Source organism: Setaria viridis, chromosome 8 (assembly GCF_005286985.2).
Source record: "Setaria viridis chromosome 8, Setaria_viridis_v4.0, whole genome shotgun sequence".
Lineage (NCBI taxonomy): Eukaryota > Viridiplantae > Streptophyta > Magnoliopsida > Poales > Poaceae > Setaria > Setaria viridis.
In genome coordinates this window covers 1,629,956-1,655,795 of record NC_048270.2, presented here as the reverse complement: position 1 = coordinate 1,655,795, position 25,840 = coordinate 1,629,956, and the positions used below count along the sequence as shown (strand labels likewise).

Below are 25,840 nucleotides of genomic sequence, written 5' to 3'. Positions count from 1 at the left end.
GCCATAGCATAAAAACCTCAACTTGAAGAAACTAAACTCCTTTTAGAATCTTCCAGAAACGATGAACAGAGCTAATGGAGAGAAGTATAACCAGGTGAACTTCCTTTGCAATAAACTCCTTTTTGGGGCATGCTCCCATTACAACAAAAGAAAAACAGGACCACAGCTCCTGAAGAGCAACAGCACAACTCAAACGTATATTTACACGTACCAATTTGCCAGCAGCCCACTGGCCTACTTCAAAACAAAAGCTACAAACTACTCATCTCTCAACAAAACATGGCGATTTCGCCACTGGACCAGCCACCTTCTATTCCCAGGCCCTGTTGTTCTTGTTCAATGGGCGCCAGTCCTTATTTCTTCCTCTATGATCCTGCCAGCCGCTTCTTTGGTGGTGCCCGTCATCCTGGTTCCTCTGTTTATTGTTCCTCTGCTGGAAGTACCCGCTGCTGTTCCGTTTTCTTCCAGACGTGTGACTTGGATCCTCATCCCAATACCTATTATTGTTCGATCCACCATAGAAGCTATCATTCCTGTTGTTTGATGCATACCGTTCATTGCTCCAGCCGCGCCAACTAGGCTTCTCCAAAGCAGCACCCCAACCGGAATTGCCATTACCCCATTTACTGGAAGATTCATTGTTCCCTCCCCAAATAGCCTTGGATCCTAGACTGGCCTCCCAGTCCCACTTATTCACTTCAGCTGGCTTTTCTATGTAGATGTCCCAGTTTCCAGATTCGTTCTGGGTACACTTGTTAACTGCCTCGGCATTGCCCGATCCAGTAGCTGGGCCTGAATAATCTGAATCAAATGGTAGCCGTACCTTGTCCAGGTCAGCTACCAACTCGGGATCAACTTTGCAGCGGTGGTCGACCTTATCAATGTACATATCAGGGCCTGACAAAGGAATATCAGAAGGTTGGCCATGATAATAAGACCAGAACCTTGCCTTTGCATTCTGAAAATTCTCAAAGGCTCCTGAATCATTCCACTGCTCAAGGTTATTATATACTGAAACATATTGCTTGTTTTCGCAGAACCTCTGCCAGGAAATGTTGCCAACGTAACTGCAGAATTCCCTTTCCCATAATGGGACTGGGCAGTGCTCGTGTCCTGCGTATATGAAAATAAATGTTAGAATTTTATGAAACCGTCATGGTAATACAGGATGATACAGAATTTGCTAACCTACTGCATTCAGCAAAAGAAAACATAAATAGCTAGATTGATTAATGATTAGTACTTTGCCGTGCAAATTTGGAAGATAACAGAAATTTCAGAATGAGTTCAGTAACCTGAAAGAGAAAAAGGCTTTTTATTTCAAATTATTGATATGGGTAGAAACTGAGTATCCCTGTCACTGGTGATGGCGGAAGTATTCCCTGCCATTTTAAAATTAATTTTAACTTTTTTTCTATTTTGATCCCTACAAATCCTGTCAGTACTACGAATGGTAAGGAAAGCCCTAACAATAAAACCAAAACCATATCCCTAAAGGCTAAAACTTAGCTTGTCCATGTAATCCAACATTCTAGGATTACTAACATCAGAGCCTATAGCTATAAGGTGTTTCTTTCATAAGCCAAGCCACTCCAGCTAGGATACAAACTCATTAATTGCATGGATGGCTTTCTACTTCCTCTGCATTCACATGAATGACTGCTAAACAAAGGAATTATTCATAATTCCTGATAAAGGGTTTGATCCTTAAATGGCACCATTCCTTCTACAGGTAGGTCTCTGTTTCATATACAGTTGGATTTAACGTGTCATTTATTTAATGATAATAATTAGTAAGCAAGAAGAAAGTGCACATGTGTCATCCAGCAGACAAATTTTGCGGTCATATTGCTTGAGAAAAAGATGGTCATATTACTTGATCAGGAAGGGACTAGCAACTAGGCATTTCGACAAAGTGCGCAAAAGGACAAAGTAATCAAAGATGGCGCGCAAGGCGCGAAGTGAGCCATGAATCCAGAAGATCCCAGTTGTTGGACTTATGTAAAGGGCGAAATGAACAGTTGTATTGTAGCCAACTAGAAGGGGGAACATTCAAAATCTTAAAATACACTGCCTGATAGTATAGATTTGTACTTCCATGCATCTTCAAAATATTTTGTGTTAATTTTCCCTCATTAGTCATTACCAATTTGAACCCCAATTATAAATTATTGTTGAGAAAGATGATAAATTGCGCAAAATGGACTGTGGCCAGAAAATACAGCCTACTTTACAAATTGGCAAAGCTGCAATTGCAATACACCAATACCCTCCCTATTCCTATCCCCCCTAGGAAATGTTTATCTGCAATAGGTGCGATAGTCAAGTAAAGCTAGCATTTTTCTGACACTTCGTTGTAACATTCTGCAGTGGCAAGAACAGACACATGAGGCGGCCTAAAGCAACAGGTTAGTTTACATCGGCAACTCTGATTTTAAGTCTGAATCAATGACCAAGTCACCAAATCTCCGTTCCGCAAGAATGAAGAAGTAAACACCAAGATATAACAAGTTCTAAACCAATCCTAACCCAAGCAAGAGATTACGGGATGATATAACCCAAATCAGAAGAAAACAGGCATTCGTCCGTACCGTAATCAGGCGGAGGGAGAGGAGGCGGGCGGCGGGAGCGGTCGGGCTGCCTCCTCACGTACCGCGACCGATTCCAACCCCCCATCGGGAGCAGGAAGAGGAGGAGCACCCAGCACCCAACTCAAGGGTTCGCCGGAGCTCCCGGCGGCGGCGGCGGCACCAAACCAAGGCAGCCCAATGGCAATCAACCAGAATTCCCCAAGAACTAGCTTGCGATGCGGCTACGAATCCATTGCGCCGCGAGATTGGGGCCGCCGACGGGTACGTGCCCAGGAGTATATCTACACAGCCGAGAGCGGAAAAGGCAAGCAGAGAGCTGCGCGGCGAGTGCGCGAGGAAGAAGAGACGGCAAGCCGAAGCCGAGCCTGAAACGTGCGCTGCTGCCTCGGCCTTTATTCGGGGGGCTCCTGTACGGCTGTACAGCTACCGGAGGTAGCTAGCCCACGAAGCCCAATTAAAAGTTCAGATCAACATTCAACTAAATCAGATTCTACATTTCAACTAAATCAGATTCAACATTTTTTAAAAGTTAGATCAACATCTAAATATACTTGATTGAACATTTTAAAAAACAAGATCAACATTTTATAAGAAAATATAATATTCAACATTTTTAACTATTTATGTCAACAATTGAATAAATTAGGTTCAATACTTTTTCAAATAAAAATCAACATTTCTTTTTTCCGTTCCTTCTTCAACCTCGAGTAGAGCCGCCCAAGTGGCCGATGAACATAGGGGAGCGGCGATGCATGAGGCTAGTGGCGCGCGGGGCGACGCATCCAATGGTGCTCAGAACCGTAGCTTAGGGTCGACAGCGGTGCTTGGATCGGCGTAGCAGCGCAGACGACTAACAATGCGCAGAGCCAGCCCCGCGGGCTAGCGAAGAGCTGGGGCAGCATGGGGGCAGCGCGCGATGGGACTAGGGGTGGCTTGTGGATAGGAGCTAGTTAGGGTTGGGGGAGAGAAAGAATGCATCGAACGGATATACTGCGCGTACGAGTCTCAAATAATGTAAGTTGGGTAAGGAAAAAACTTTAGGAAGATACAGGACTCATTTGGTAGGGCTCCGGCTGTAGCTCCTCTAGTGAGGTAGCTTCTCTGTTGAAACCGAAGTCGTTTTGGAGAGCATTTGGCAAAACGGTTTTTCATGTATCCTAGAGGATGGATGTGGGAGGTTAAATGTTCAATATGCCAATAGCTATTTAATTTGGATGTGCATTTGAGTTTTATATTTTCCCACCATTTATATCGTGATTTCATATTAAAAAATTAAAAAAATTATACGTTAACCAAACTTCCCTTTCCTTTATCGCAATTTTCTTTTCTTTTTTTTTTCCTTCCGGTCTTCCGCTCTCCCTATCTATCTGTCTCCTCCCGTCCTTATCCGCAGACCTAGCCAGCACGCTTCTTCCTCGCAGTTAGGCTCCTCCAGTGCCGCGTGAAGCCCCCACCGGCCACCGCGCTGTCCTGCTGTTTCGCTCCGGCCGCGTAGCGCGAGGCTCCACCGCTCCTCTGCTGCTTCACTTCGACCTTGCCGCGCGAGGCCCTCGCCGCCCTGCTCCATCACCATCACGTGCTGCTTCTCCACCGCCCTTCGCTGTTGCAGGCGCGCCTCCGCCCTTCCTCAACGTTGTAGGGGCGCCGTTGCCTTCCCCGGCGCGCGCCATCAACGAGCAAGGTTCGGGTTAGGGCATTTTCACTTTCGCCCAGGATTACGGGAGATTTTTCGGCTTCGCCCGTTCAGTGTAAGCCGTTTCGTAGCATTTCTCCGACTTCGTTGGTGAAGGCGTGAAGCCATTTTGAGCATACCCGTTTGGCAGGGCTTCATCTGAAGCCGGTGCAAAAGTCCTGCCAAAGAGGGCCATAGATCTCCCGTTATTCAGCGCAGTTTTTTGGGCCAGGCCCGTCCAGGCCCATTATCAACTGGGCCCAAGAATATCTACGCGTTCCAACCAGTATATCGTTGTCGTTCGTTGGCCGTTGCTTGTCCACTCCACCTGCCCACCACCATGCTCTCCGCCATGGCCGCGCGTCCCGTGACCGTAGCGAGCAGCTCACCCCTCCTTCGTCTCCCAGCCCAGGCTGCTTCTGCTGCTTCCGGCACCTCCTCTTCCCCTGGTGCGTCTGTGCCCGCCGCTTGCTCGCGCGTCATTATTTGATTATTCCGTCTCTTCCTAATTTTTTTTATGTTTTTGTTTTCCCATACAGTGGTTCGTGGACTCAAATCGGAGGCGGCAGAGAAGCGCTCGCTCCTTCGTCGGTGCCCCATGCTGCTGACCTCTGTGGCAGGTAAGCTCCGAGCTTCCCTGTTCCCGGCATGCTTACTTCGGTTGCAGTCTGTTCGATGAAATGGCCGTGACTGACATGAGGGCGATGTCTGGGTTGCAGTGGGCAGTCTGGTTGCTGCTGGCGTTGCAAATGCTACTGAGCTATTGGATCCTATGGTTAGGAGAATCACGTGTGCCTTCAAATATGTTCCATTTTCACTGTTTAATGTCCATTAAGGAGTTGTTGATCCCTGATTACTTTGTGTCAGAATATGATTACAGCGTGGCTAATATGTTGTAAAACTGTTGAATCTGTACCATCTACCATGTACTAGTTATAGGAATGAGCAACAACATACACTTTTGCCTTTCTAATGTAGTCAATTTCTGCTCTTGTATCTTTCCTGTTCCATCAGTTTGTTTAGACTTCCATTGCAAAGGTTTATTTGTTTTGCTTTAATCCCTGCAAACCACTTGCTTCTCATCAGCACGGATCATCAGGACTCCTCTTGGCTGACCTTGGCATTGGAGATTGGTTTGGAGGTTTGCTGTTTTCAGCTGGGCAGCAGGCTAATGAGGCTGTTCAGGATCAGCTATCTGCTCTCAGTTTCACTAGGTCTGTTTTTCTTCTTCTCTTCTGTTAACTTCTTGTTGGCAATTCTACCCTCCTCAGTTTTTCCTTTTCTCTTCCTACTGCGATATCTCTTCCTTTCTAACCTTTACCTTTGATTCTCCAGCTTAGCAGTCATTTTTGGCGCTGGACTTGTAACTAGTCTGTCTCCTTGTACACTCAGTGTTCTACCATTGACTCTAGGATATATAGGTAAGCATGTGTTTATGTTTTGAATAGTTGATAGGTTCACAAGAATCGGTTGTCATTGATGACTCATTGACCCTGGTATAATTCTTTCTTCGTAAACTTTCAGGGGCATTCGGTTCTGGGAAAGGCCAGGCTGAGGTAATTGTGGTTTTGTATGCCATAGAAAAACTAGGAAGAAATTCTCATTTATCCTGGGCATCTCCATCTGGATGCTTACCTTGAGTAACTCCTGATATGTACTGATTTGACTTTTCCTGCTTATTAGGTTGTTGGAAATTCAATAGCATTTTCATTAGGACTGGCAACAACCTTAGCTATTCTTGGTGTTGCTGCCTCTTTTGCTGGAAAGGCTTATGGGCAGGTTGGGCAAGGACTCCCAGTGGCTGCTTCTGGGTTGGCCATTGTCATGGGATTGAATCTTCTGGAGGTAAATCATGGGAGAAACGAAAAATTCGTAAAATGGAGCATGTCAGACAAGGCTTTTCTTCTACCCTGTTTGCTTAAGCTAAATTGTTATGAGTTATTGCCTGTTTCTCTCAGTTTCTCATCATAAATACTTGTATAAACTGATTGTAGTGGTAGTTCATTCTGATGGAATCATATTTCTGCTTTTACTCTCGTAACAGTACATATTACTACATGATTTTGCCCTAACTGTTTATTTTCTGGTTATTCTGTATTCAACAGGTAGTTGAGTTGCAACTTCCCTCGTTTTTCAGTGATTTTGACCCACGAACTGCTGCAGCTAACCTCCCTTCAAGTGATGCCTCCTGACACCATTGTTTATTTCCTATTAAGAATACTAATGTGCATATCATCAAGCTTCGCTTTTTTTGCAAATAATATTTTTCTTTGCTAATAATTTGCAGGTGTACAAGCATATCTTGCTGGTCTTACATTTGCATTGGCAGCATCACCTTGCAGTACACCTGTTCTAGCTACCCTTCTGGGATATGTGGCCACTTCAAGAGTATGTATAATGGGATGAATAAGTTGCTCAGCGGTCAATAGTTCATTACTGTTATTTAAAGTTCAACACAGCTAAAAACTTCATCAGATTTTTATCATGGAGACTTTGATTAGTAAAACAGTAGATAATTACATTCTTCCTCCTGACACCATTGTTTGAGCTTTTTTCTTTCAGGATCCAATTGTTGGAGGAAGCTTGTTGTTGACATATACGACCGGCTATGTTGCACCTCTTCTTATTGCAGCTTCCTTTGCTGGAGTATTGCAGGTGAGAATATCGTCTTGTTATCTTTCTTGAGGACTTTGTGGTGGGTGTGAACCACAGATAAAAACAACCCAACAAGATAGGAACTTTGAATTGCTCTTAAAACTTAATTAATAGCACCACAGCAATAGACCAAATTTGTTATACTACTTTTGTGCCCCCATAATTAAGTTAATTGCCTTCTGTAGAGTTTGCTGTCATTCAGAAGATACTCAGCATGGATAAACCCAATCAGGTATCTACTTCTAACTGGTATCTGAATGTTTTCTGTTAAGTGCCTGGTTAAATGTTGGATTGAATATCCATTTGTATCTTGTGCTTTCTAGTCATGATTCGGAAACTGAAGCCTTGTGACATATGACAAGTTTTCATCAACTTTCAGATTTCATATGCACTTGCATGTGATGGCTCTGCAAACTACTGAACTCACCTATTTCCAAAAACATGTTATCTGAAGTCGAGATTATTATCAATCATTCCGTCTTCTAATACTTGCCTTCCCCCCCCCCCCCCCCCCCCCTGAGATATGTCCTGAACTAACTTTTTTTTTTGGCAGTGGTGCATTTCTTCTTGGTGGAGGAGTTTATACCTTACTGGACAGGGTGTTTCCTGCAACATCCATGGTAATGTAGTCCTTGCTGGACAAGAACTGCGGCAACGGTCTGTTGAACATGATCCAAATGTAAGAAGTAAAGTAGCTAACTCATGCTAACAATGTGTATAGTTATGTACAGTGGCTCGGGACAACCAAAACATCTTGACCTTAGTAGACTGTTTGGGCCTCGATGATTAGAGCCTGGAGGTCTACTCTGCTAAAATTTTATTCCTGGATATTTTATCATGTTAAAATATCAACTGTGCGAAACTTCAGCTGGCTGTGAGGCCGTCGCATTCAACTTCTTGACGATTGTAACTTACTCCAACATACTTGTAACAGAAATCGCATATTAAGTTAACAGACAGGTATTTGAGCCCACATTATATTCTCACACATAAATTCCTAGGCGAACTTTAATTCCGACCAGTTTCCACCATCCGCGAAGTCCTGTCAATTCAAGTGGCTAAAAATGTTAGCTCAGAAACAGAAGTACGGAACACATTTAGTTGAACACTTGAACTATCGTCCTAGGTTCTTCAAGTTGGAACAAAAATTACTTGTTCATCACAAAGTTGGTTGCTCCTTGAGTTGCACGCTCGAGAAGCAACTTCCTTGCTTCGGTCGCTATTCCCTCTGGCTACACCACAATGGAATTGACAGTTTAGGCAGGAATTATTTTGTTAACTCTTCAATTTTTCCTCCTGAAAAAAGCACCCTGACGGCCTGACCTCTTCCGGAAACCAGACGCCTGGCTGTGTGTTGCCCTCAAGAATCGCTAAAACAAATGCAGCTGCTGCATAACCGACCGATCTGAAAAATCCACACAATTTTTAGTAGCTGCTAAAACTTAGGGGTACACCTGAGCTTCTAACGGACTGTGCACATAATAAAACTCATAAATCGAGAGGCTTTGAACCCTAAACCCTAAACGTATGTGTTCATGTTTGTTTACTTTTCTGGTTAATTAGATCTGGCAACATTTAGTTTTATAACAAAGTGAAACTTCCTATGAGTAAATAATGTTGGACCTAGATATTAATTGCTCCCTCCAATCACAAATAAGTAGTGTTTTGGTGTTGTCTTAAGTCAAATATTTGAAACTTTGGTAGCATATTACTTTTTAAGTGTTGAGTTTGAGTATTTAAAAATGTTACGGTTAAATTTATCTCAAAATATAGTTTCATCAAAATATACTTTCGCAGTGTTTTGTAAATATTTGTAACAGTAAGGATGAATCAAAAGTTGTATTTTGGCGACCTTGTTGATGTCTGAAACACCACTTGTTTGTGACTAGATGCAGTAGGTATTATATTGAGGTTACTTAATTGTTACTGCTCTGTACTTACAGGGATAGCTTTCTATGAGTAAATAATCCAAGAATATTCTGGCCATTTGAATACTGCAAGTCTACCTGCAGAAAGAAAATGAATTTGATTGGTGTAATGCGATTTATTAGTCCAGGTTCCTGCTTACTGGAGATGCATATTGCTTAGGATTCATGTGCCACCACATTTTCTCTGGGGCAACTTTTCTCTTTTATTTTTTTAAAGAGATGCATAATACATACTCTCATGGAGACACACTCTCCTACAATGCCATCAATGGTTCGAACAATGGGATCGATGGCCTCAACTAACTTCAAAACATTATTTTTGTCCCTCAAGATATCCTACAAAGCACAAAGATGGAGTCAGGTGTAATGCAAATTAACACCAATGACCTTTTTATTATACTATGCTCATTATTTCAGCCCAGTGGTGATAATTACGCTGGTCAAGTGAGAGACAGCTAATGCTGGTTATAATCAAGGTAATTGTAGAAAGACAAATTCTATTAACTTTTAGTTACCCTCACTAGTAGAATTTATAATTAAAAGGATCAAAATGAATTAACTTCACAATGCATAATTTGGTTGAAGAAATACATACAATTGGTAAGAAATTAGCGAAATAATGCATTCCCCAATTCCAGAAGATAGGATCAGAACCAAATCGAGCACTAACAGTGGGCACATTTAAATACTTAAAAGCACTCTTCACTTCAGGCAAATTCCTGGAATAGATAACATGATATGAATTTATTAGTTTCCTTTATGGCTACTGGATTTCCGGTTTGTCAATTATGCTGCAAGGTAAAGTATTGGCCAAAAGTACTTACAGTAAGTAAACATCTTTCTTTCCAACGCCCTTTCCAAAATCAATGTTCAGAACTCCACTGTAGGGCTTCAGCTTGATTTCCTCTCCTAGATTAGTAATAACAATGACCAAAATCCTAAGATATTCCTCGACACTGAAGAACACCACAAGTGCAGATAGGAAGTCAAAAGTACCCTTGTTATATGCAATGGCATCCTTCCCAAGAAGCAAAAAACTTGACGCCAACGTTGTTGGGCCAACACCACCAGAACCTGCAATGTAGTAGGAAAACCTAGAGAAGAGATTTAGTGGATGCATAAGGATGCTAATTTCTAAATTCATAAATCTCGAATCATTTATAAACTTATGAATGTGATACATAGAGATGTTTTTAAAATAAGAGGGTTACTCAAATTAAGTACCTACTAGGACTTAGGAGTGAAATCATATATATATATATATATATATATATATATATATATATATATATATATATAATGGGAAACAATACTTTACTCCACCACGTACCAGAAGAAAACCAAATATTGCAACCACCCTTCTTTGTACACCGAATGATTATTTTGAATTTACTTTTCTAGACCATGAAGAATTCTAACCTTAGTCTTTCAGGTTTGCAAACTTTTTTGCTTCTTGCAGCATGCACAAGCTCAGCAGCCATCACTGTCACAAGAGCAGAATACAACAAATGAACAAGCAATAAAAGACTTGTTACTTTTTGCAACAAAAGAACTGATTATGTTCACCTCTTCTATGCATTTCAGCAGCTAGTACTACTTAACAAAGCACATGCACAACCATCTATGTATAATTTTTCACTAAGTCAATTGCACAAAAAAAATCATTATCCACTATGGTTATTTGTGTTGCATCCCGTCCCTGTCTGCTGAATGAGAGCATGCATTTTGAGTTCCTTTGCTCACTTTTAGAAGATATGGTCGTTAATTGAGGATCGGTGATTCAACAATGATACTCGCACATGTATATTAAATGGATGCAGTAGTTTTGGACAATATGTAGTCAGACTTCGTATATTAGCGCAATGATCCTTCGACCACTCATATGAGTGAATGTATTTAGCTTTTATATATAGGGTGAAGTCAATACAAGTTGAAAATATTAAAGACTCTTATCATTTTCCTAAAATATAGTGATAAAAAAAGTAGCATTAAAGGTTGTTTCTTCAAGAACCTATTACGCCCATGTTATGCGTTGAAGTACAGAGGAGTACTTCGTTTCTCAACTGACATTATGCTAATTGCTAGCTTCATATATATTTCTATATTTCAGTTTTAGGCACTTGCAAGTAATCAATCTTATTAGTGGTTTTGAAAACAAATTTTCTTGTTCCCATTCTTCGTATACTTCCTTGGCTGCATCTTGTGCTTCCATTGAAAAGTACTGTGAGCTATATATCATGTGCATGCCATTTATCTCTCAACTATTGTTCAAAGGAGATGCGGTTGCTCTTAATCAAAGAACAAGCATGACTGACAAACTGAGGTACTATAAACTACTTATAACGCTAGCTCTTAACAAACGGGAGAATAGAAAGCAATACTGAAGTATTGTATCAAGCTAAGGGAGATGTGAAGACCATTGCTCACTCCAGGACATATGCCAGCGGTAATAATAGCTGGAACACCACTAGCTTTTGCCTGTTCATGGAATCCTTTTGCTCTCCATGAATAATCCACGTCGTCGCAAACATCAACGTATGGTGTCTGCGCGGGATAAATAAATGAGGATGCCAAGTTAGTAATAATAGTAAGCATATCATTAACCTCAATAGACGCAGTGTAAATTATGCGACATTATGCGACTGATGAGTGTGCACATGCATAGTAAGTGAGCTTAGCTCAACTGGTTAGGGTACGAGGTGTTGGTCGTGAACTTGCCTCCTAGGTTGATCTAATTTTTTTTAGTGTGCACATGCACCAAGCATGGCATGCATGTTTTCACCTTAGTAGATATTGCTGCCTCCAAGACGGTGCACCTGTCCTCCCTTTGGAAAGGGCCAGCAGCATGAACAACTAAATCCACACCTGGGAAAATAAAGGGAATGTAACTCTCGAGCCAGTCATGCATGTTTCTCATCATCAAGCAAAACATAACCAATGATGGGTTATAGGAGCCAAACATCATATGGAAGTTATACACAAATCGCGGCATCAAAGTCGTCGTGCGCATGAGCATGAGTAGTGCATGGCATACGCTGGAGAAAATGTTACAGACTAACCATTCAGCGCCTCCTCCAACATGCTTGCATCATGAATATCAGCTTGGACAAACTCGGATCGCTTTCCAAGTTTAGATGCCAAATATTTACCTTTCTCCCTAGAAAATAGTATGCTCATTAGTAATTATAAGTTAACCATGGGTATCCATTCAAATTTCAAGCTAATTAATAAGGGCCTCCAATCTCAAATCTGCCATGGCCATTAGCCTTTCACTTTTGTTTCTTCTTCTATTCAAAAAATAAATGATGGCCATGCATGCATGATGCTTACCGGTTCCTGCCTCCGATGAGGATGTTGAGGTCGGGGCGGAGCTTGGAGAGCGCGGTGGCCGTTGACCAGCCCACGCGACCGGTGCCTCCCAGCAGCAGCACACGGGCGCTCCTCGTTGCAGCAGCAGCTTCGCCGACGGTGGAATGAGCGGCGGCGGCAGGAGGGGTGGTAGGAGGGAGCGGCATGCATGCTCGGACGACCATGGCCATGGTGAACTATATTCCTCTTCCTCTTCCTCACAGGGGCTCTCCATCCATGTTTTGCATATAAACTAGCCGCTATTCGCTTGCTTTCAGGTTTATTAGCAGGAGAGATAAGAAAGAATAATCGATTGCGTATCGTCGGCATTGGTCAACTCAAGTATATACACTATCTAATTGCACACGCCACCCACAAACCACAAATGCATGCGTCACGCGCGAAGATCACACGGTATGCACCTGATTCTGCAATCCCCATACCGTTGACCTCATAATCCCTAAACTCTGTTTTCTAGCTAGAGTTTTAGATGTCACGAAGGCAAATGATGAAGTGTAAGTGATGCAAAATTGAATTGAATGGAACTATTTCACATTATAGGACTGACATCTTCAACTACTTGGTTGCCGCAGAGATGTTGGAAGGAGAGCACTTGTTCATCACACCACATGGTTCGTTGTCCTTGAGACGTGCATGCAACACCTCAATCTTTTAAGTATACATGCCTTATTAATTAGTGATCGAGGTCCAGTCGTTAGAAATTGAGAGAGTAAATAAAGTACATAATTAGGATCCTTTCACATCCAAAAAACTCAAACAAAAGACAAACATATAGCCAGTAACAGCCCAGAATTTGTAAAAAAAATATTATAGAAGATGAACGTTCGACTATTTTGCAGTGGGCACATATATCACAACATAAATAATAGCTAGTAACATGTATGCATGGCTACTCTACAGTCTACACTTGCATTTACAAAAATATATGTCATAAAGAAATGCTGTAGATTTGTTTAGTTAACATCCATATGACAAAGGATAATGTTTTAAAAATATCCTCAAACGGGTGGTAGTTGCCACCACACCATGGGTAACTACCCCACCCCCAGAGCTGATGCTGAAAGATAGGCTAGGCCTATGCATAATCAATCATTAATGTGTAGAGATGAACATTGCATGGTTTTGGGTCTAGGGTGTTTCATGTACCATGCTTCCACACCCATTCAAGTGTACCATCATTGTTCATATACAACGACCCTTTAAAAAACAAGATAGCCCAATCAATCATACAAAAACATCATGCTCGATCTTGGGGACTTCAACATCCTGCTGGCTGCCACATTCAACTTCTCTAACTCCCAAGATTTAGCTGAGCACTGTCAAGCATCCAAGAATTTTAGCATACTTAATCATCTCACACATAAATTCCCAGGCCGACTTCCTTTGGATCAGTTTCTACCATCCAGGAAGGCCTGCCAATTCAAATGGCAGAACAAGTTAGCTCAGAGATAAAACATATCAGCTGAAACATTATATGAGGCTATTGTGTTTGGGCAATGAAAAATCACTTGTTCATCACGAAGTTGCTTGTCCCTTGAGATGCACGTTCAAGAAGAAGCTTCCTTGCTTCGATTGCTATCCCCTCTGGCTGCATTACATCAAATTGAGACGGTTTAGTTTGGGGAACAAATATCCTTTGTAAACTCCTTTTTTTTCTTGCCTAAAAAAAAGAAACTTCTCTTTTCCTTTCCTCTTTTTCCATTAAACCTAACCTCTTCTGGAAACCAAACGCCTGGCTGGGTGTTGCCCTCAAGAACTGCCAAAGCAAATGCAGCTGTTGCAAAGCCCACCGATCTGAATATTCCAATATAGCATGCTTAGATAAAGTAGATATAGACATATAGTTTTCCTTATGTAACTAGTTCTCCAATTTTGACGTATGAATTCCTTTTGGTGGCATCTGACTAGAAAATTTTCATAACATTAACACTGTAAGAGAATGCAACCAGGTATTTTCCCAGTTTTAAACAAAAAAAATTGGAACAGAGGATTTCCACAGGAAGATATTGTAAATCAAAGGAAATCATCAGTTCATATTGCATTGTGCTTTGGACAAAGCTAATGCAAGCTTCGTATTTGTACATAATCAGATAGCAGGTGGTGAAAATGTTAAGATTAAAATACTAGATATCAATTAGGTATTGGATGTCAAGAATGCTCAATTGCCCGTGCTTTGTACTTACACAGATAGCTTCTTATGAGTAAATAGTCCAATAGTATTCCGGCCATTTGAACAGTCCAAGTCTACCTGCAGAAACAAACTAAATGAAATGGAACAGGCAATGACCATTAATTAGTGGTCCAGTACCACTCTTAACACACATAAAGAACTTTTTTTCCTGGAACACACATAAAGAACTTACTCTCATGGAGACACGCTCTCCTACAATGCCGTCAATGGCTCGAACCAATGGATCAACTGACTTGACTAAATTTTGAACCTTAACTTTATCCCTCAAGAACTCCTGGAAGAAGCAAGATGGAGTCAGTTACTCAGGTCAAATTAACTCCAACTCAATCTGAAAAATTGTTATGTATATGTTCTGGATTCCAATCAATTACAGATCATTTGGGTTTAACCATAATAGAAGAATTACTGGTTCAATGTTGTGACTGCCAAAAGATATATGCTAGTAGCTGTTTGTAACATGTATTAGTTTTAGTTACTACTGGTAACTACAAATAGAAGGGTTCAAATGAATTAACTTCCTGATGCATAATCTGAGGAAAAGGACATACAACAGGTAAGAAGTTTGCGAAAGCCTGCATTCCCCAATTCCAGAAGGAAGGAGCAGTACCAAATCGGGCACTAACAGTTGGTACACCTAAAATCTTAAAAGCACTCTTCACTTCTGGCAAATTCCTGGAATAGGTAACAAAATGTGAAATGTATTAGCTTCTTAAGGATATATTGGATTTCAGTGTTGTAAGTTATATTTGGCTCAAAGTACTTACAGTAAGTAAACATTTTTCTTTCTGACCCCCTTTCCAAAATCAATGTTCAGACCTCCGCTGTAGGGCTTCAATTTGATTTCTTCTCCTGAATTAGTAACACAAATAAGAATGTCTTGAAATTTTCCCGAGGAACACCATAGTATGCAAATGAAAATGTAGGAGGTACCCTTGTTATATGCAATTACATCCTCCCCAAGAAGCAGGAAACTTGTTGTCAGTATTGTTGGACCAGCACCACCAGTACCTGCAGTATAGTAGAAGAATCTAAAAAGGCATTTAGCAACATATAAAATAGGTCTGGATGTGTAAAAACACTAATTACTACCTTCATAAATCAAGGAACCATTGAAGAAAGTGGTTAATACAACACAGAGATTATGAGGTGTTTGTAAACATAACATGAATACTCTCAGCCTATCTATAGCAAGGAACATATCATACTTGTACGATTTACAGAAAATCATATCCACACTTTCCATACACTGAACAACTATTTTGACATGTCCTTTTATAGAAAAAAAAAAGAAATCTAACCTGAGTCTCTCAGGTTCACCATTTTCACTTCTTGCAGCATGTACAAGCTCAGCAGCCATCACTGTCACCAGAGAAGAATACAATACATTAATAGTCACTACAAAATTCAAGATATTCCACCTCTTCTAGATGGCAACTTCTATTACTTAATGAAAGAAAATTCACTAAATTATTTGTACACAAATTGGTGTGGTCAATTTTGATTTGTATCACATTGTGTCCTGGAACTGGAAGAACGAATGCACAATTGAGCCTCTTCCTCAGTTGGTGAGGACATGTTATTTAAGTTTGGCAATTAAACGATAATCCATTGGTCCATTACTCCATTCCCTAGTGCACAAATGTATGCAGTTTTTCTTCCTGGACAGTGTCTAGTCATACAATTTTAACTTTAATTTGACCACACTAATATGAGAAAATGCATATAGATTGACGTAACCAAATAATACTAATATATCACCATAAAAATACATTAATTACATTTCCAGAGCCTTTAGCAGCACACTGTGATAGAAAAGATCAGTAAATGTCATTTCTTCGAAATCCTGATATGTCATTGTTATGCATTTTGTGCAGAGGGAGCAACTCATTTCTATAATTTCAATGTTGCGCATACATGCTTAATCTATTTCCCCATTTTCCCTCTTCATACTAGCTTGAGTTCACATGATTTATCTAACTTGCCGTCCAAAAAAATGTGGTCGTACAATTCGTCAAAAGAGAATAAGCACATACGAGGAAATTTATGAATATCAAATTACCAACAGAAAGAAAATACACCAATTACCATTGCTGACTCCAGGATATATGCCAGCAGTAGTAATAGCTGGAATACCGGCAGCTTTTGCTTGTTCATGGAAACCTTTTGCTCTCCATGAATAATCAGTATCATCACAAACATCAATGTATGCTGTCTGCTCAGAAAAAGGAAGTGTGCCAATAGCATTTTCAGGTAAGTAACATTTTCTTAAATTTCAATTGATTTCACAAAAATGACGCAATTGCGCCTCAAGCACAGCATCTTTCTGTTGGCGAACTTTCTGTGCTACCTTAGTAGATATCGCTGCCTGCAATACAGTGCACTCCTCCGCCCTTTGGAAAGGTCCAGCAGTATGGACAACTAAATCCACACCTAGGGAAAAAGAAAATTTTCGGGTAGTTATTCTTCTCCTCAAGCAAAATTAAACAGTGGTTTAGGGGCTCCAACTGTTGCAAAGCTCCAAACAACATCAGGAGTCAGGTGAGGGTTGTTTGGAGCTTTAGTCAGATCATAAGTAGGATGTGTCATTACTAACCCTGTAGCGCTTTCTCCAGCAAGCTCGCATTGCGGATATCAACTTGGACGAATTCAGACTTCTCGCCAAGCTTAGCTGCAAAGGATTCACCTTTCTCCCTGGCAAAATGGGCCACCGATAAGTGGCATATTATTTCAGAACGAACAGATAAGGACACGCTGCTGGTTCAGACTTCAGAGGAGTTGGTATCGAGGGTGGGGTACCGGTTCCTGTCTCCGACGAGAATGTTGAGGTCAGGGCGGAGCTTGGAGAGCGCGGTGGCCGTGGAGCCTCCGACGCGGCCGGCGCCGCCGAGCACGAGCACGCGGGCGCTCCTGGAGGGCTTCCTCTTGGCAGCGTCGGCTGATGGAGCGGTGGGCGCGGGGGCGGGAGGCGCGCATGCTCTGACCACGCCCATGGTGGCCATTCCGGTGGGCTTATCGCCTAGGGGGCTACGGGCTACCGCTCTCGCCGAGGGATGTCGGTGAAAGTGTTGCGTCGCCGTGGGCGCTGTTTGGAGCGAGCGCAAGAACGACGTGCGTCGTTGGCAACCGTTGGTGATGGTGGCAGTGGAGCGATGAACGTCAAATGAATTTTAGGTAAGGTTGTTGCACAGACAATGCGTCTGCCAGCGTACAAGTTTATCATCTGTGTGCTGCACAAAATTGCTTTTATTCACCTGTATTCTTTTTTCTTATAACCATCATTTTTCATGTACAACCCTTTCAAACATAAAATAGCCCAAATAGTCATACAAAAACATCATGCTCAATCTGGGGGGCTTCAACATGCTGCTGGCTGTTGCATTCAACTTCTCGCAGCTGGTAAATTACTCCAATATTTAGTTGGCCATTGTCCAGCATCCAGGAAATTTAAGCACATTTATATCTTCTCACACATAGATTCCTAGGATGACTTCCTTTGGATCAGTTTCTACCATCCAGGAAGGCCTGCCAATTCACATGTTAGCTCAAACAAAACACGATTTGGAACATTAATGCTGTTTTTGAGGTTGGGAAAAGGAGAGATCACTTGTTCATCACGAAGTTACTTGTCCCTTGAGATGCACGCTCAAGAAGCAGCTTCCTTGCTTCGATTGGTATTCCCTCTGGCTGCATTATAACAATTTGACGTAGTTTAGTTTGCGAAATGAAGTCATTTCTTGACTTTCCTTTTCATGTTTTTATTGTACTAAACCATTTTTTAGGGCTATTGTACTAAAGCATTACTCACCTCTTCTGGAAACCAAACTCCTGGCTGTGTGTTGCCCTCAAGAACCGCTAAAGCAAACGCGGCTGTTCCGAAGCCCACTGATCTGAAAATTCAATCTAGCATATGCTTAGTGCAGTGCAGAGTGAAGGGACCGCAACACACTAAAAAAAAGGATGAATTGGATGTTCTAAAAACTAAGCCTCCAAGCATATATAAAAATTTAATCCAATTTCTATCTAGATGTGCACTAGGTTTTTCTATGTGTTGTTATCTCTACCGCAAAAGAGTTTTGCACTCTAAATTCTAATCCTACAAACTACACATGGCAATTCTAGGAAAGGCAAATGTGGAAAGTAAGTGCAATAAGAAATGCGGAGGGTAAATGAGGTAGAGAAGGCAAACTCCCGGCGTGACGACGCGGCGATTTTTACTGCACTATCCTCGTTGTTGGAACCCCTCTCAAAGAGAATGCCCGCGCAAGGGCATAAGCTCCCCGGTCAAGTAACTCCGTAGGATAGCCGACGGGCCTTCCCCACGCGCAAGTGGGTCTCCGCCTAGCCTCTCCCGGATGCTCCTTGCCGCTCTTCACTTGGTAAAGCTTCGGCAAAACGCCTAGAGCCTCTCCTCCCTATCACAAGCACCGACGGCCACTCCACAAACGCGGTTGGAGGGTTTTGCAAGACTTACAAGCTCCGGATTTACAACTCTTGTGCGCGCAAGCACCAACACAAAGGAGGTGTGCAAACCTTGCCTAACTCTAGGCTAAATCCTAAAGCAATGCACTAATAGGCCTAAACTAGCACTAATCAAGATCTAAGCCTTATGCTAATTGCCTTAATCTTCTCTTGAGCATTTTGGTGGATAGAGCACTTGTGTGTACGTGAGAACCAAGCCTATAGCTTCTCCAAGCTCTAACACCCTTCAAATGGTCGGGCAATGGGGTATAAATAGCCCCAACTTAATAAACTAGCCGTTGCCGGCTGTTACAACTTTCTGCGTAGCACCGATTGATTCAGTGGTATACAAGGGTGGTCAACGAATGAGTTAGTGCATGCCACCTCAACTAGCCGTTGGGCAGCCAACGCCCATTGATGCCTGGGCCTGGGTCACCGACTGATTCAGTGTGCCCTATCTTAACTATCACCGTATGTGTCGGCGACTGTCTTGAGCTGCTGCCTTCCTCCTTCACCGACTCAATTGTTGCCCTGCTCCTTGAGCCACCATATGAATTGGTGTGGCTCTAAAATCACTCCAAAGTAGACAGAGCCGATTTTGAGCTGATCCTAAAACAAGCCGATTATACTGACTGATTCGGTGGTGATCCTCTGTGCCCACCGAATGAGTCGGTGGTCACAGTACACGCTACCTTGGTCATCTTTGTCACCGATTGATTCACCGATTGATTCAGTGGCTTGATCTTCTACGTGCCGGTTGATCTGGTGACCATTGCCTTGGCCCTGCTGCTATCCTACTACTTGTCACCGATTGATTCAGTGACCATACTTGGTCACCACCATACGAATTGGTGGATTGCGTCGGTGGTAATTCCCATCAGGATTCTCTTCCAGTCTTCGCGTGTTTTTGTCCCGGCTTCATTACCATCATTTGAGAGTCTTAGAATAAGACTATCTCTGGATTTTGCTATCATTTGATGGTTTTGTATTTCATCCTTGGAACCTATAAAACACCTACAAAGGTACATCTTGCAAACACATTAGTCCCAATGACTATATTGTCATTAATCATCGAAATCATTATGGCCTAGGGCCATTGATATGGTATAACAAGGGAAGCACCTATTCGTCGCCCTCCCTTGGAGGCTCTGACTACTTTTAGGGTTCTTCTTGCTTGATTACTGCTTGATTACAATGGATGGTGCGGCTGTGCTTATATAGCCAGCTACCTAACAAATCCAATCTAATCTAAATAACCTTATCTCTCTAACAACCTTATCTCTAATGACCTGCTAACAAACCAATCTTATTCCCCTCTTGGTACTGATCATGAGCTATAGTACTCGTGGGCCTAGGCCCGCGGCCGGCCTACTTGCCATAACACTTCACCACCCCTCGAAGACAGCTCATCCTCGAGCTATGGCAATGCTCACAGCTGCAGACCATACGTGGATGGAACCCGGTGGCGATGAAGCACACTTGAGCAGACGTAGTTGAAGGCCTGGACGAGCTATAGGCAGATGGTGGCGTGAAGACTGCACCAGGTCGGGAGGTCTGCGGAGTCTCTGAGCTACTGGGAGGCTCGAGCATGTTGAAAAAGTGTGTCCGGGGAGGAGGCCGATGCTGCGGGCATCGAGGCGACCGTCGAAGCCACGACTGGCAGGTGCGGTGCCCCTGCCGGCTCCGGGGCATCGCTGGCAGGTCAGCCCACGGACGTGCCAGATGTGGCGCTGGCATGCTGGCCCGCGGGCGTGCCAGAGGCGGCGCTGGTAGGCAGGCTGGCTAGCCTGCGGGCGCGCCAAGGATGGTGCCGGTAGGGGAACACACAGGTCCGCACACCGGGTAGGATGGCGAGTCGTAGCTTCAGCGGGTGAGGATTGTGGCCCTTGCGCGCGTGGTTGCTGTAGGCCGGTAGTACTGTTGGTGTAGATGCCGCCGGCGGACTCGATGTAGTGGCTTGAATTAGGTACGATGCCCTTGGAGGAGAAGGCGTTGCCACTGATGGTGCTGCGGGGGTTAGCGGCACAAGTGATGCTACTCGAGAAGATGCTGCCACGATCGTCGGTAAGGAAGCCGTAGAAGTTGGCGGTGAGGCAGCAACGACGATGTATGAATCTTCCACCGTATCAACAGTGGAGACAGTCCCCGCCAGCAGATTGGAAGATGTTGCCGTGGCCGGTGAGGACGATGTTGCCATGGCCGTCGCGGTTGCAGCAAGTTGGGTCTTCACTGGCGGCACTACGATCTTGTCCTTCAGGAGCAGTAACTCCTCACGGAGCTCGCCGAATATCTCACGTATGTTGTGGGCGAAGAGATCAAGCCCTTCCGAAACGTGATTGACATCGTTGGACACGCATCTGATGCCCTCAACCAAGGTGGTGAAATCTGCCATGGCTGATTGTTGATGCGAAGATGCAATTTGTGGGTGGGTTTTGGGGGATTTGTGGGATCAATCTAATCTTGCGCAGGGTGGAAAAAATTTGGTGATGGCAGGGTCGTAGGATCTAAGGCTCTGAATACCAAATGATATGGTAGAACTAGGGATAGCACGAAGAACCTATTCGTCGCCCTCCCTTGGAGGCTCTGACTACTTTTAGGGTTCTTCTTGCTTGATTACAATGGATGGTGCGGCTGTGCTTATATAGCCAACTCCCTAACAAACCCAATCTAATCTAAATAACCTTATCTCTAATGACCTGCTAACAAACCAATCTTATTCCCCTCTTGATACTGTTCACGAGCTACAGTACTCATGGGCCTAGGCCTGCGGCCGGCCCACTTGCCATAACAGCCATTTTCCTTACACATAGTGTATTTCCAGTAATCTCGGTCACCTGGTAAAAGAAACTGAAGAGCTCACGAGAACTTCTCAAATTAACCATACGTTAACTTCTTTGCTAATTTTAACTATGAATGCCTGGTCAATACGGTGATGCTAGATTACAAATGTAAAGCTAACACTAACATTGTAAGGGATTGGAAATAAAACAAAAAATCTGAAGTACACATTCTCCCAGTTTGAGGCAAAAGATAGAAACAGATGGTTTCCATAGGTTAATTTGGAAAGCAAGGAAACTATCAATATTGATGTGGCATGGACAAAGTTAATCTGAGGTCGGAAACATTTCCTTTTTCTAAAAAATTGGACAAAGTTAATCTAAAGTACACCTGAAGCTTTGCATTTGTAAATAATCAGACAATTAAAAAAATTAGAATATTAGACAACAGAGGTATTGTGCAAGGATGCTCAACTTCTTATGATCTGTACTTACACAGATAGCTTTTTATGAGTGAATAATCCAATGGTATTGCGCCCATTTGAACACTCCAAGTCTACCTACAGAAATGAAATAAATTTTATCAGACAATGTCCATTAGTAGTCCATCACTACTCTTGACACAGCTGAAGAACATACTCTCATGGAGACACGCTCTCCTGCAATGCCATCAACGGCTCGAACCAAAGGATCAACAGACTCAACCAACTTCTGAACCTTACTTTTGTCCCTCAAGAACTCCTGATGAGGACCAAGATAGGACCAGGTCAAATTAACATGAACTGAATCCGAATATTGTCATGTACAGGTTCTCAATTCCACCCAACAGCAAACCATAAAGTTTATAACTTTAATGCAGGAACTACTGATTAAATGTTATAATTGCAGGAAGATAAATGCTAATAGCTGTCTGCAACTGCTATTATTATTACAATATTACCAGTAGCAACTATAACTAAACACGCTCAAATGAATTAACTTTATATAATGCATAACCTGAGGGAAAGACATACGGCAGGTAAAAAGTTCGTGAAAGCCTGCATTCCCCAGTTCCAGAAGAAAGGAGCAGTACCAAATCGGGCACTAACAGTCGGCACACCTAAAATCTTAAAAGCACTCTTCACTTCAGGCAAATTCCTGGAATAGATAATGTAATGTGAAATTTACTCCTCATGGATGTTCAGTTTTATAAATTATAAGATATAGAAAAGAAAAATATGGCCCAAAGTATACTTACAATAAGTAAACATTTTTCTTTCTGACCCCCTTTCCGAAATCAATGTTCAGAGCTCCACTGTAGGGCTTCAATTTGATTTCTTCTCCTGAATTAGTAACACACTTAAGATTTCCCCGAGGAACACCATAAATAAGCAAACGAAGAAATAAGAGGTACCCTTGTTATATGCAATTACATCCTCCCCAAGAAGCAGGAAACTTGTTGTCAGTATTGTTGGACCAGCACCACCAGTACCTGCAGTATAGTAGAAGAATCTAAAAGGACATTTAGCAACATATAGAATAGGTATGGATGTGTAAAAATCTGGTTACTAGCTTCAAAAATCAAGGAACCATGGATGAAACTGGTTAATACAATACAGAAATTATGCAGGTGTTTGTAACATAACATGGTCTCGGCTATCTATTTTTTTTTTTGAGATAGCCTCGCTTATGAGACTACAAGTTGTAGTATCCGAACTTATCCATAGACACACCCCACACACGCACCCAACACTACACCCACACACCTATGCGCAAGCTAAAGCCTACATCCTACACTCACACTTACATGCCTGCCTTGAAAAGATGGTCTTGGACACCAGTTCCCAGCACGTGTTGAGGCTGCAGCAGTCCAGGAAAATTCCTGGAAAATCCCCCCGAAACCCACTTCCAAAGGGGATCAAACCTGAGACCTCCTACTGAGGCCGGTGCTACTGAGGCTTCTGGTGACCAATTGGTCCCAGGCCCGTTCTCATCTCGGCTATCTATTAGGAGAGAACATATTATACGTGTACGGTTAAAACCGCTACATACCAACACAAAACTATATCCAGCTCCAGCCACCCTTTCCACACTTAACGGGTATTTTTCGTTTCTAGCAAATAAAGAACTCTAACCTTAATCTCTCAGGTTCGCCATTTTCACTTTTGGCAGCATGTACAAGCTCAGCAGCCATCACTGTCACCAGAGAAGTATACAATACATTAATAATCAGTAAAAAAGTCAATTATTCTGCATCTTCTAAATAGCCACTTCTATTACCAGAAGAAACACCATCTATGTAGAAATTTAATTAATTTTTTTGTAAGAAAATTGGTGTGGTCCATTTTAATTTGCATCACATTCTGTCCTGAAAGAAGGTCTGTACAAACGTGCAATCGAGTGCACTCCTTACCATTGCTGACTCCAGGATATATGCCAGCAGTAGTAATAGCTGGAACACCTGCGGCCTTTGCCTGTTCATGGAAACCTTTTGCTCTCCACGAAAAATCAGTATCATCGCAAACATCAATATATGCTGTCTGCTCAGGAAAAGAAAGTGTACCAATAGCATTTTATTTTTTTCTTCAATTGATCTTACAAAATTAGCAATCGTGCATAAAGCACGTCATTTTTCCATTGGCAAACTTTCTGCACTACCTTAGTAGATATCGCTGCCTGCAACACAGTGCACTCCTCCGCCCTTTGGAAAGGTCCAGCAGTATGGACAACTAAATCCACACCTGTGGGGAATGAAGAAAATTTCAGGTAGTTATGCTTCTTCTCAAGCAAAATTAAAATAGGGGCTTGAACATCGGGAGTCTGCAGAGGGTTGTTTGGAGCTTTGCAGCTGCTACTGCTATTGTGGAATTGTACCATGAATCGATAAATTCTGATTGATTTAGCCGCAGCATAAGTAGGATGCTGCATTACTAACCCTGTAGCACGTCCTCCAGCATGTTGGTATTGCCGGTATCAACCTGGACAAATTCAGACTGCTCTCCAAGCTTAGCTGCAAAGGATTCACCTTTCTCCCTAGCGAAATGGCCACCAATAAGGTACAATCAATTTATAGTAAATTGCGGCATACAAGAATGGATACATCAATTCTAGCAAGTCGACTATATTGTTGTCTGAAACCATTCAAGTAATTGTAACTATTTTAGTACGTTGGATAGGCTGATCACAGAATAAGCTATTCTATGGCCGGGCATAGAGTATACTCTACTTGTATGTATGTGTGTGTCTATATATATATGTATGTATGTATGTATGTATATGTATATGTATATGTATTTTGATATGCAGCTTGATTGCTTGAACAGATAACAAGGATACTCTGCTGATTCAGGGGAGGTAGTATCAGGGTGGATACCGGTTCCGTCCCCCGACGAGAATGTTGAGGTCGGGGCGGAGCTTGGAGAGCGCGGTGGCCGTGGATCCTCCCACACGGCCGGTGCCGCCGAGCACGAGCACGCGGGCGCTCCTGGAGGGATTCCTCTTGGCAGCAGCTGTGGCCGCGGCGGCGGGAGGCGCGCATGCTCTGACCACGCCCATGGTGGCCATTCCGCTCCCGTGCGCGCGGTGGGCTACCGGCGCTCTCTCCAAGAACGACGTGTCACGTGTGAGACGTGTGGTCGTTGGCAATGGCAAATGGCAACCAACCAACCGTTGGCACGGTAGCAGGCAGTAGTGGCGGGCAAGCATCCTTGGGGTTGGGCCATAACTCATCAAGATGGGCCCGTATCTCGGACCATGATCTTGGCCCATCCGAACATTCATGCTCCTCCTCCTGTCCACATTTTTTTTCTCATTTCTCAAGTCTGCATACAGGAGAAGGAACATTCCATTGCATGCAGGCGTGAGCGATGCTTCCTCCTCTCGCCGCAACCTGCCCGGCAGGCATGGCCACGCTGATCCTTCGTCACCAAACAACACGGTGGACGTGATCGCTTCAACGCGCCGGCGCCGCGTCGGCGTTGTCCGCGGTCACGCAAGCCGCGGCTCCGAGCCTTCTTTGCCTTCTTGACGCGCTCTGGGCTTCACCTCCAAATTCCAACTTTATCACTAGAAAATTCTCCATCACAGCAAACTTGCAGTACATGCATGGAATGCTAAATGTAGATGAAATTAAAAACTAATTGTACAATTTTGTTGTACTTTGCGAGACGAATCTTTTAAGCCTAATTAGTCAATGTTTAGACAATAATTCACAAATACAA

At 42.8% G+C, this 25,840-nt stretch overlaps 5 protein-coding genes across 11 annotated transcripts; 1 reads left to right on the top strand and 4 right to left on the bottom strand.

Moving 5' to 3' along the window:
• Nucleotides 1-87: 87 nt before the first annotated feature.
• LOC117833367 (uncharacterized) lies at nt 88-2,974 on the bottom strand. The gene is made up of 2 exons (XM_034712827.2): nt 2,592-2,974; nt 88-1,113 (listed from the first exon to the last, which is right to left on the bottom strand). The coding sequence occupies exons 1-2, from the start codon at nt 2,674-2,676 to the stop codon at nt 311-313; spliced, it is 888 nt and encodes a 295-aa protein (XP_034568718.1). The 5' UTR covers nt 2,677-2,974; the 3' UTR covers nt 88-310.
• A 1,577-nt stretch (nt 2,975-4,551) lies between these two features.
• Nucleotides 4,552-7,785, top strand: LOC117866850 (cytochrome c-type biogenesis ccda-like chloroplastic protein 1). The gene is made up of 12 exons (XM_034751138.2): nt 4,552-4,712; nt 4,803-4,883; nt 4,983-5,038; nt 5,350-5,477; nt 5,599-5,684; nt 5,788-5,819; nt 5,947-6,108; nt 6,369-6,441; nt 6,551-6,651; nt 6,826-6,918; nt 7,104-7,150; nt 7,472-7,785. The coding sequence occupies exons 1-12, from the start codon at nt 4,604-4,606 to the stop codon at nt 7,545-7,547; spliced, it is 1,044 nt and encodes a 347-aa protein (XP_034607029.1). The 5' UTR covers nt 4,552-4,603; the 3' UTR covers nt 7,548-7,785.
• Nucleotides 7,772-12,459, bottom strand: LOC117866848 (uncharacterized). Of its 4 annotated transcripts, none has more exons than XR_004643020.2 (13): nt 12,177-12,458; nt 11,906-12,003; nt 11,629-11,711; nt 11,264-11,390; nt 10,266-10,329; nt 9,843-9,940; nt 9,671-9,755; nt 9,442-9,565; nt 9,081-9,182; nt 8,860-8,924; nt 8,242-8,323; nt 8,071-8,146; nt 7,772-7,960 (listed from the first exon to the last, which is right to left on the bottom strand). XR_004643020.2 is itself a non-coding variant. In XM_034751135.2 (13 exons), the coding sequence occupies exons 1-13, from the start codon at nt 12,383-12,385 to the stop codon at nt 7,927-7,929; spliced, it is 1,251 nt and encodes a 416-aa protein (XP_034607026.1). In that variant the 5' UTR covers nt 12,386-12,457; the 3' UTR covers nt 7,772-7,926. The 4 variants fall into 4 exon arrangements, 1 of the variants encoding a protein (XP_034607026.1); XM_034751135.2 differs by having other exon boundaries at nt 8,071-8,150; nt 12,177-12,457; XR_004643021.2 differs by lacking the exon at nt 8,860-8,924 and having other exon boundaries at nt 8,071-8,150; nt 12,177-12,459.
• An 808-nt stretch (nt 12,460-13,267) lies between these two features.
• Nucleotides 13,268-17,551, bottom strand: LOC117866847 (uncharacterized). 4 transcript variants are annotated; one of them, XR_004643017.2, is made up of 13 exons: nt 17,203-17,551; nt 17,000-17,097; nt 16,754-16,836; nt 16,492-16,618; nt 15,705-15,765; nt 15,337-15,434; nt 15,171-15,255; nt 14,955-15,078; nt 14,579-14,680; nt 14,399-14,463; nt 13,928-14,009; nt 13,724-13,799; nt 13,268-13,627 (listed from the first exon to the last, which is right to left on the bottom strand). XR_004643017.2 is itself a non-coding variant. In XM_034751134.2 (13 exons), the coding sequence occupies exons 1-13, from the start codon at nt 17,403-17,405 to the stop codon at nt 13,570-13,572; spliced, it is 1,266 nt and encodes a 421-aa protein (XP_034607025.1). In that variant the 5' UTR covers nt 17,406-17,551; the 3' UTR covers nt 13,268-13,569. The 4 variants fall into 4 exon arrangements, 1 of the variants encoding a protein (XP_034607025.1); XM_034751134.2 differs by having other exon boundaries at nt 13,724-13,803; XR_004643019.2 differs by lacking the exon at nt 13,268-13,627 and having other exon boundaries at nt 13,741-13,799; nt 14,399-14,476.
• Nucleotides 17,552-17,631: 80 nt separating this feature from the next.
• On the bottom strand, nt 17,632-25,254 carry LOC117866846 (uncharacterized). The gene is made up of 13 exons (XM_034751132.1): nt 24,994-25,254; nt 24,556-24,653; nt 24,279-24,361; nt 24,034-24,160; nt 23,756-23,816; nt 23,035-23,132; nt 22,879-22,963; nt 22,655-22,778; nt 22,281-22,382; nt 22,137-22,201; nt 18,212-18,293; nt 18,011-18,090; nt 17,632-17,928 (listed from the first exon to the last, which is right to left on the bottom strand). The coding sequence occupies exons 1-13, from the start codon at nt 25,182-25,184 to the stop codon at nt 17,871-17,873; spliced, it is 1,254 nt and encodes a 417-aa protein (XP_034607023.1). The 5' UTR covers nt 25,185-25,254; the 3' UTR covers nt 17,632-17,870.
• Nucleotides 25,255-25,840: the final 586 nt, after the last annotated feature.

Excerpts from the sequence above, each read along its gene's own strand:
- LOC117866846 (XM_034751132.1), bottom strand. The coding sequence starts at position 25,184 with ATGGCCACCATGGGCGTGGTCAGAGCATGCGCGCCTCCCGCCGCCGCG. Across the intron at positions 24,161-24,278 it reads AGGCAGCGATATCTACTAAG|ACAGCATATATTGATGTTTG; the intron begins GTAGTGCAGAAA and ends TTTCCTGAGCAG. Across the intron at positions 23,133-23,755 it reads GGCGAACCTGAGAGATTAAG|ATTCTTCTACTATACTGCAG; the intron begins GTTAGAGTTCTT and ends ATGTCCTTTTAG.
- LOC117833367 (XM_034712827.2), bottom strand. The coding sequence starts at position 2,676 with ATGGGGGGTTGGAATCGGTCGCGGTACGTGAGGAGGCAGCCCGACCGC. Across the intron at positions 1,114-2,591 it reads TCTCCCTCCGCCTGATTACG|GACACGAGCACTGCCCAGTC; the intron begins GTACGGACGAAT and ends TCATATACGCAG.
- LOC117866848 (XM_034751135.2), bottom strand. The coding sequence starts at position 12,385 with ATGGCCATGGTCGTCCGAGCATGCATGCCGCTCCCTCCTACCACCCCT. Across the intron at positions 9,756-9,842 it reads TGCCATTGCATATAACAAGG|GAGAGGAAATCAAGCTGAAG; the intron begins GTACTTTTGACT and ends TTACTAATCTAG. Across the intron at positions 9,183-9,441 it reads TCGCTAATTTCTTACCAATT|GATATCTTGAGGGACAAAAA; the intron begins GTATGTATTTCT and ends TGTGCTTTGTAG.
- LOC117866850 (XM_034751138.2), top strand. The coding sequence starts at position 4,604 with ATGCTCTCCGCCATGGCCGCGCGTCCCGTGACCGTAGCGAGCAGCTCA. Across the intron at positions 5,820-5,946 it reads CTGGGAAAGGCCAGGCTGAG|GTTGTTGGAAATTCAATAGC; the intron begins GTAATTGTGGTT and ends CCTGCTTATTAG. Across the intron at positions 6,442-6,550 it reads TGCAGCTAACCTCCCTTCAA|GTGTACAAGCATATCTTGCT; the intron begins GTGATGCCTCCT and ends AATAATTTGCAG.
- LOC117866847 (XM_034751134.2), bottom strand. The coding sequence starts at position 17,405 with ATGGCCACCATGGGCGTGGTCAGAGCATGCGCGCCTCCCGCCCCCGCG. Across the intron at positions 15,766-16,491 it reads ATATCCTGGAGTCAGCAATG|TGATGGCTGCTGAGCTTGTA; the intron begins GTAATTGGTGTA and ends CTCTGGTGACAG. Across the intron at positions 14,464-14,578 it reads GAGAGCGTGTCTCCATGAGA|GTAGACTTGGACTGTTCAAA; the intron begins GTAAGTTCTTTA and ends TTGTTTCTGCAG.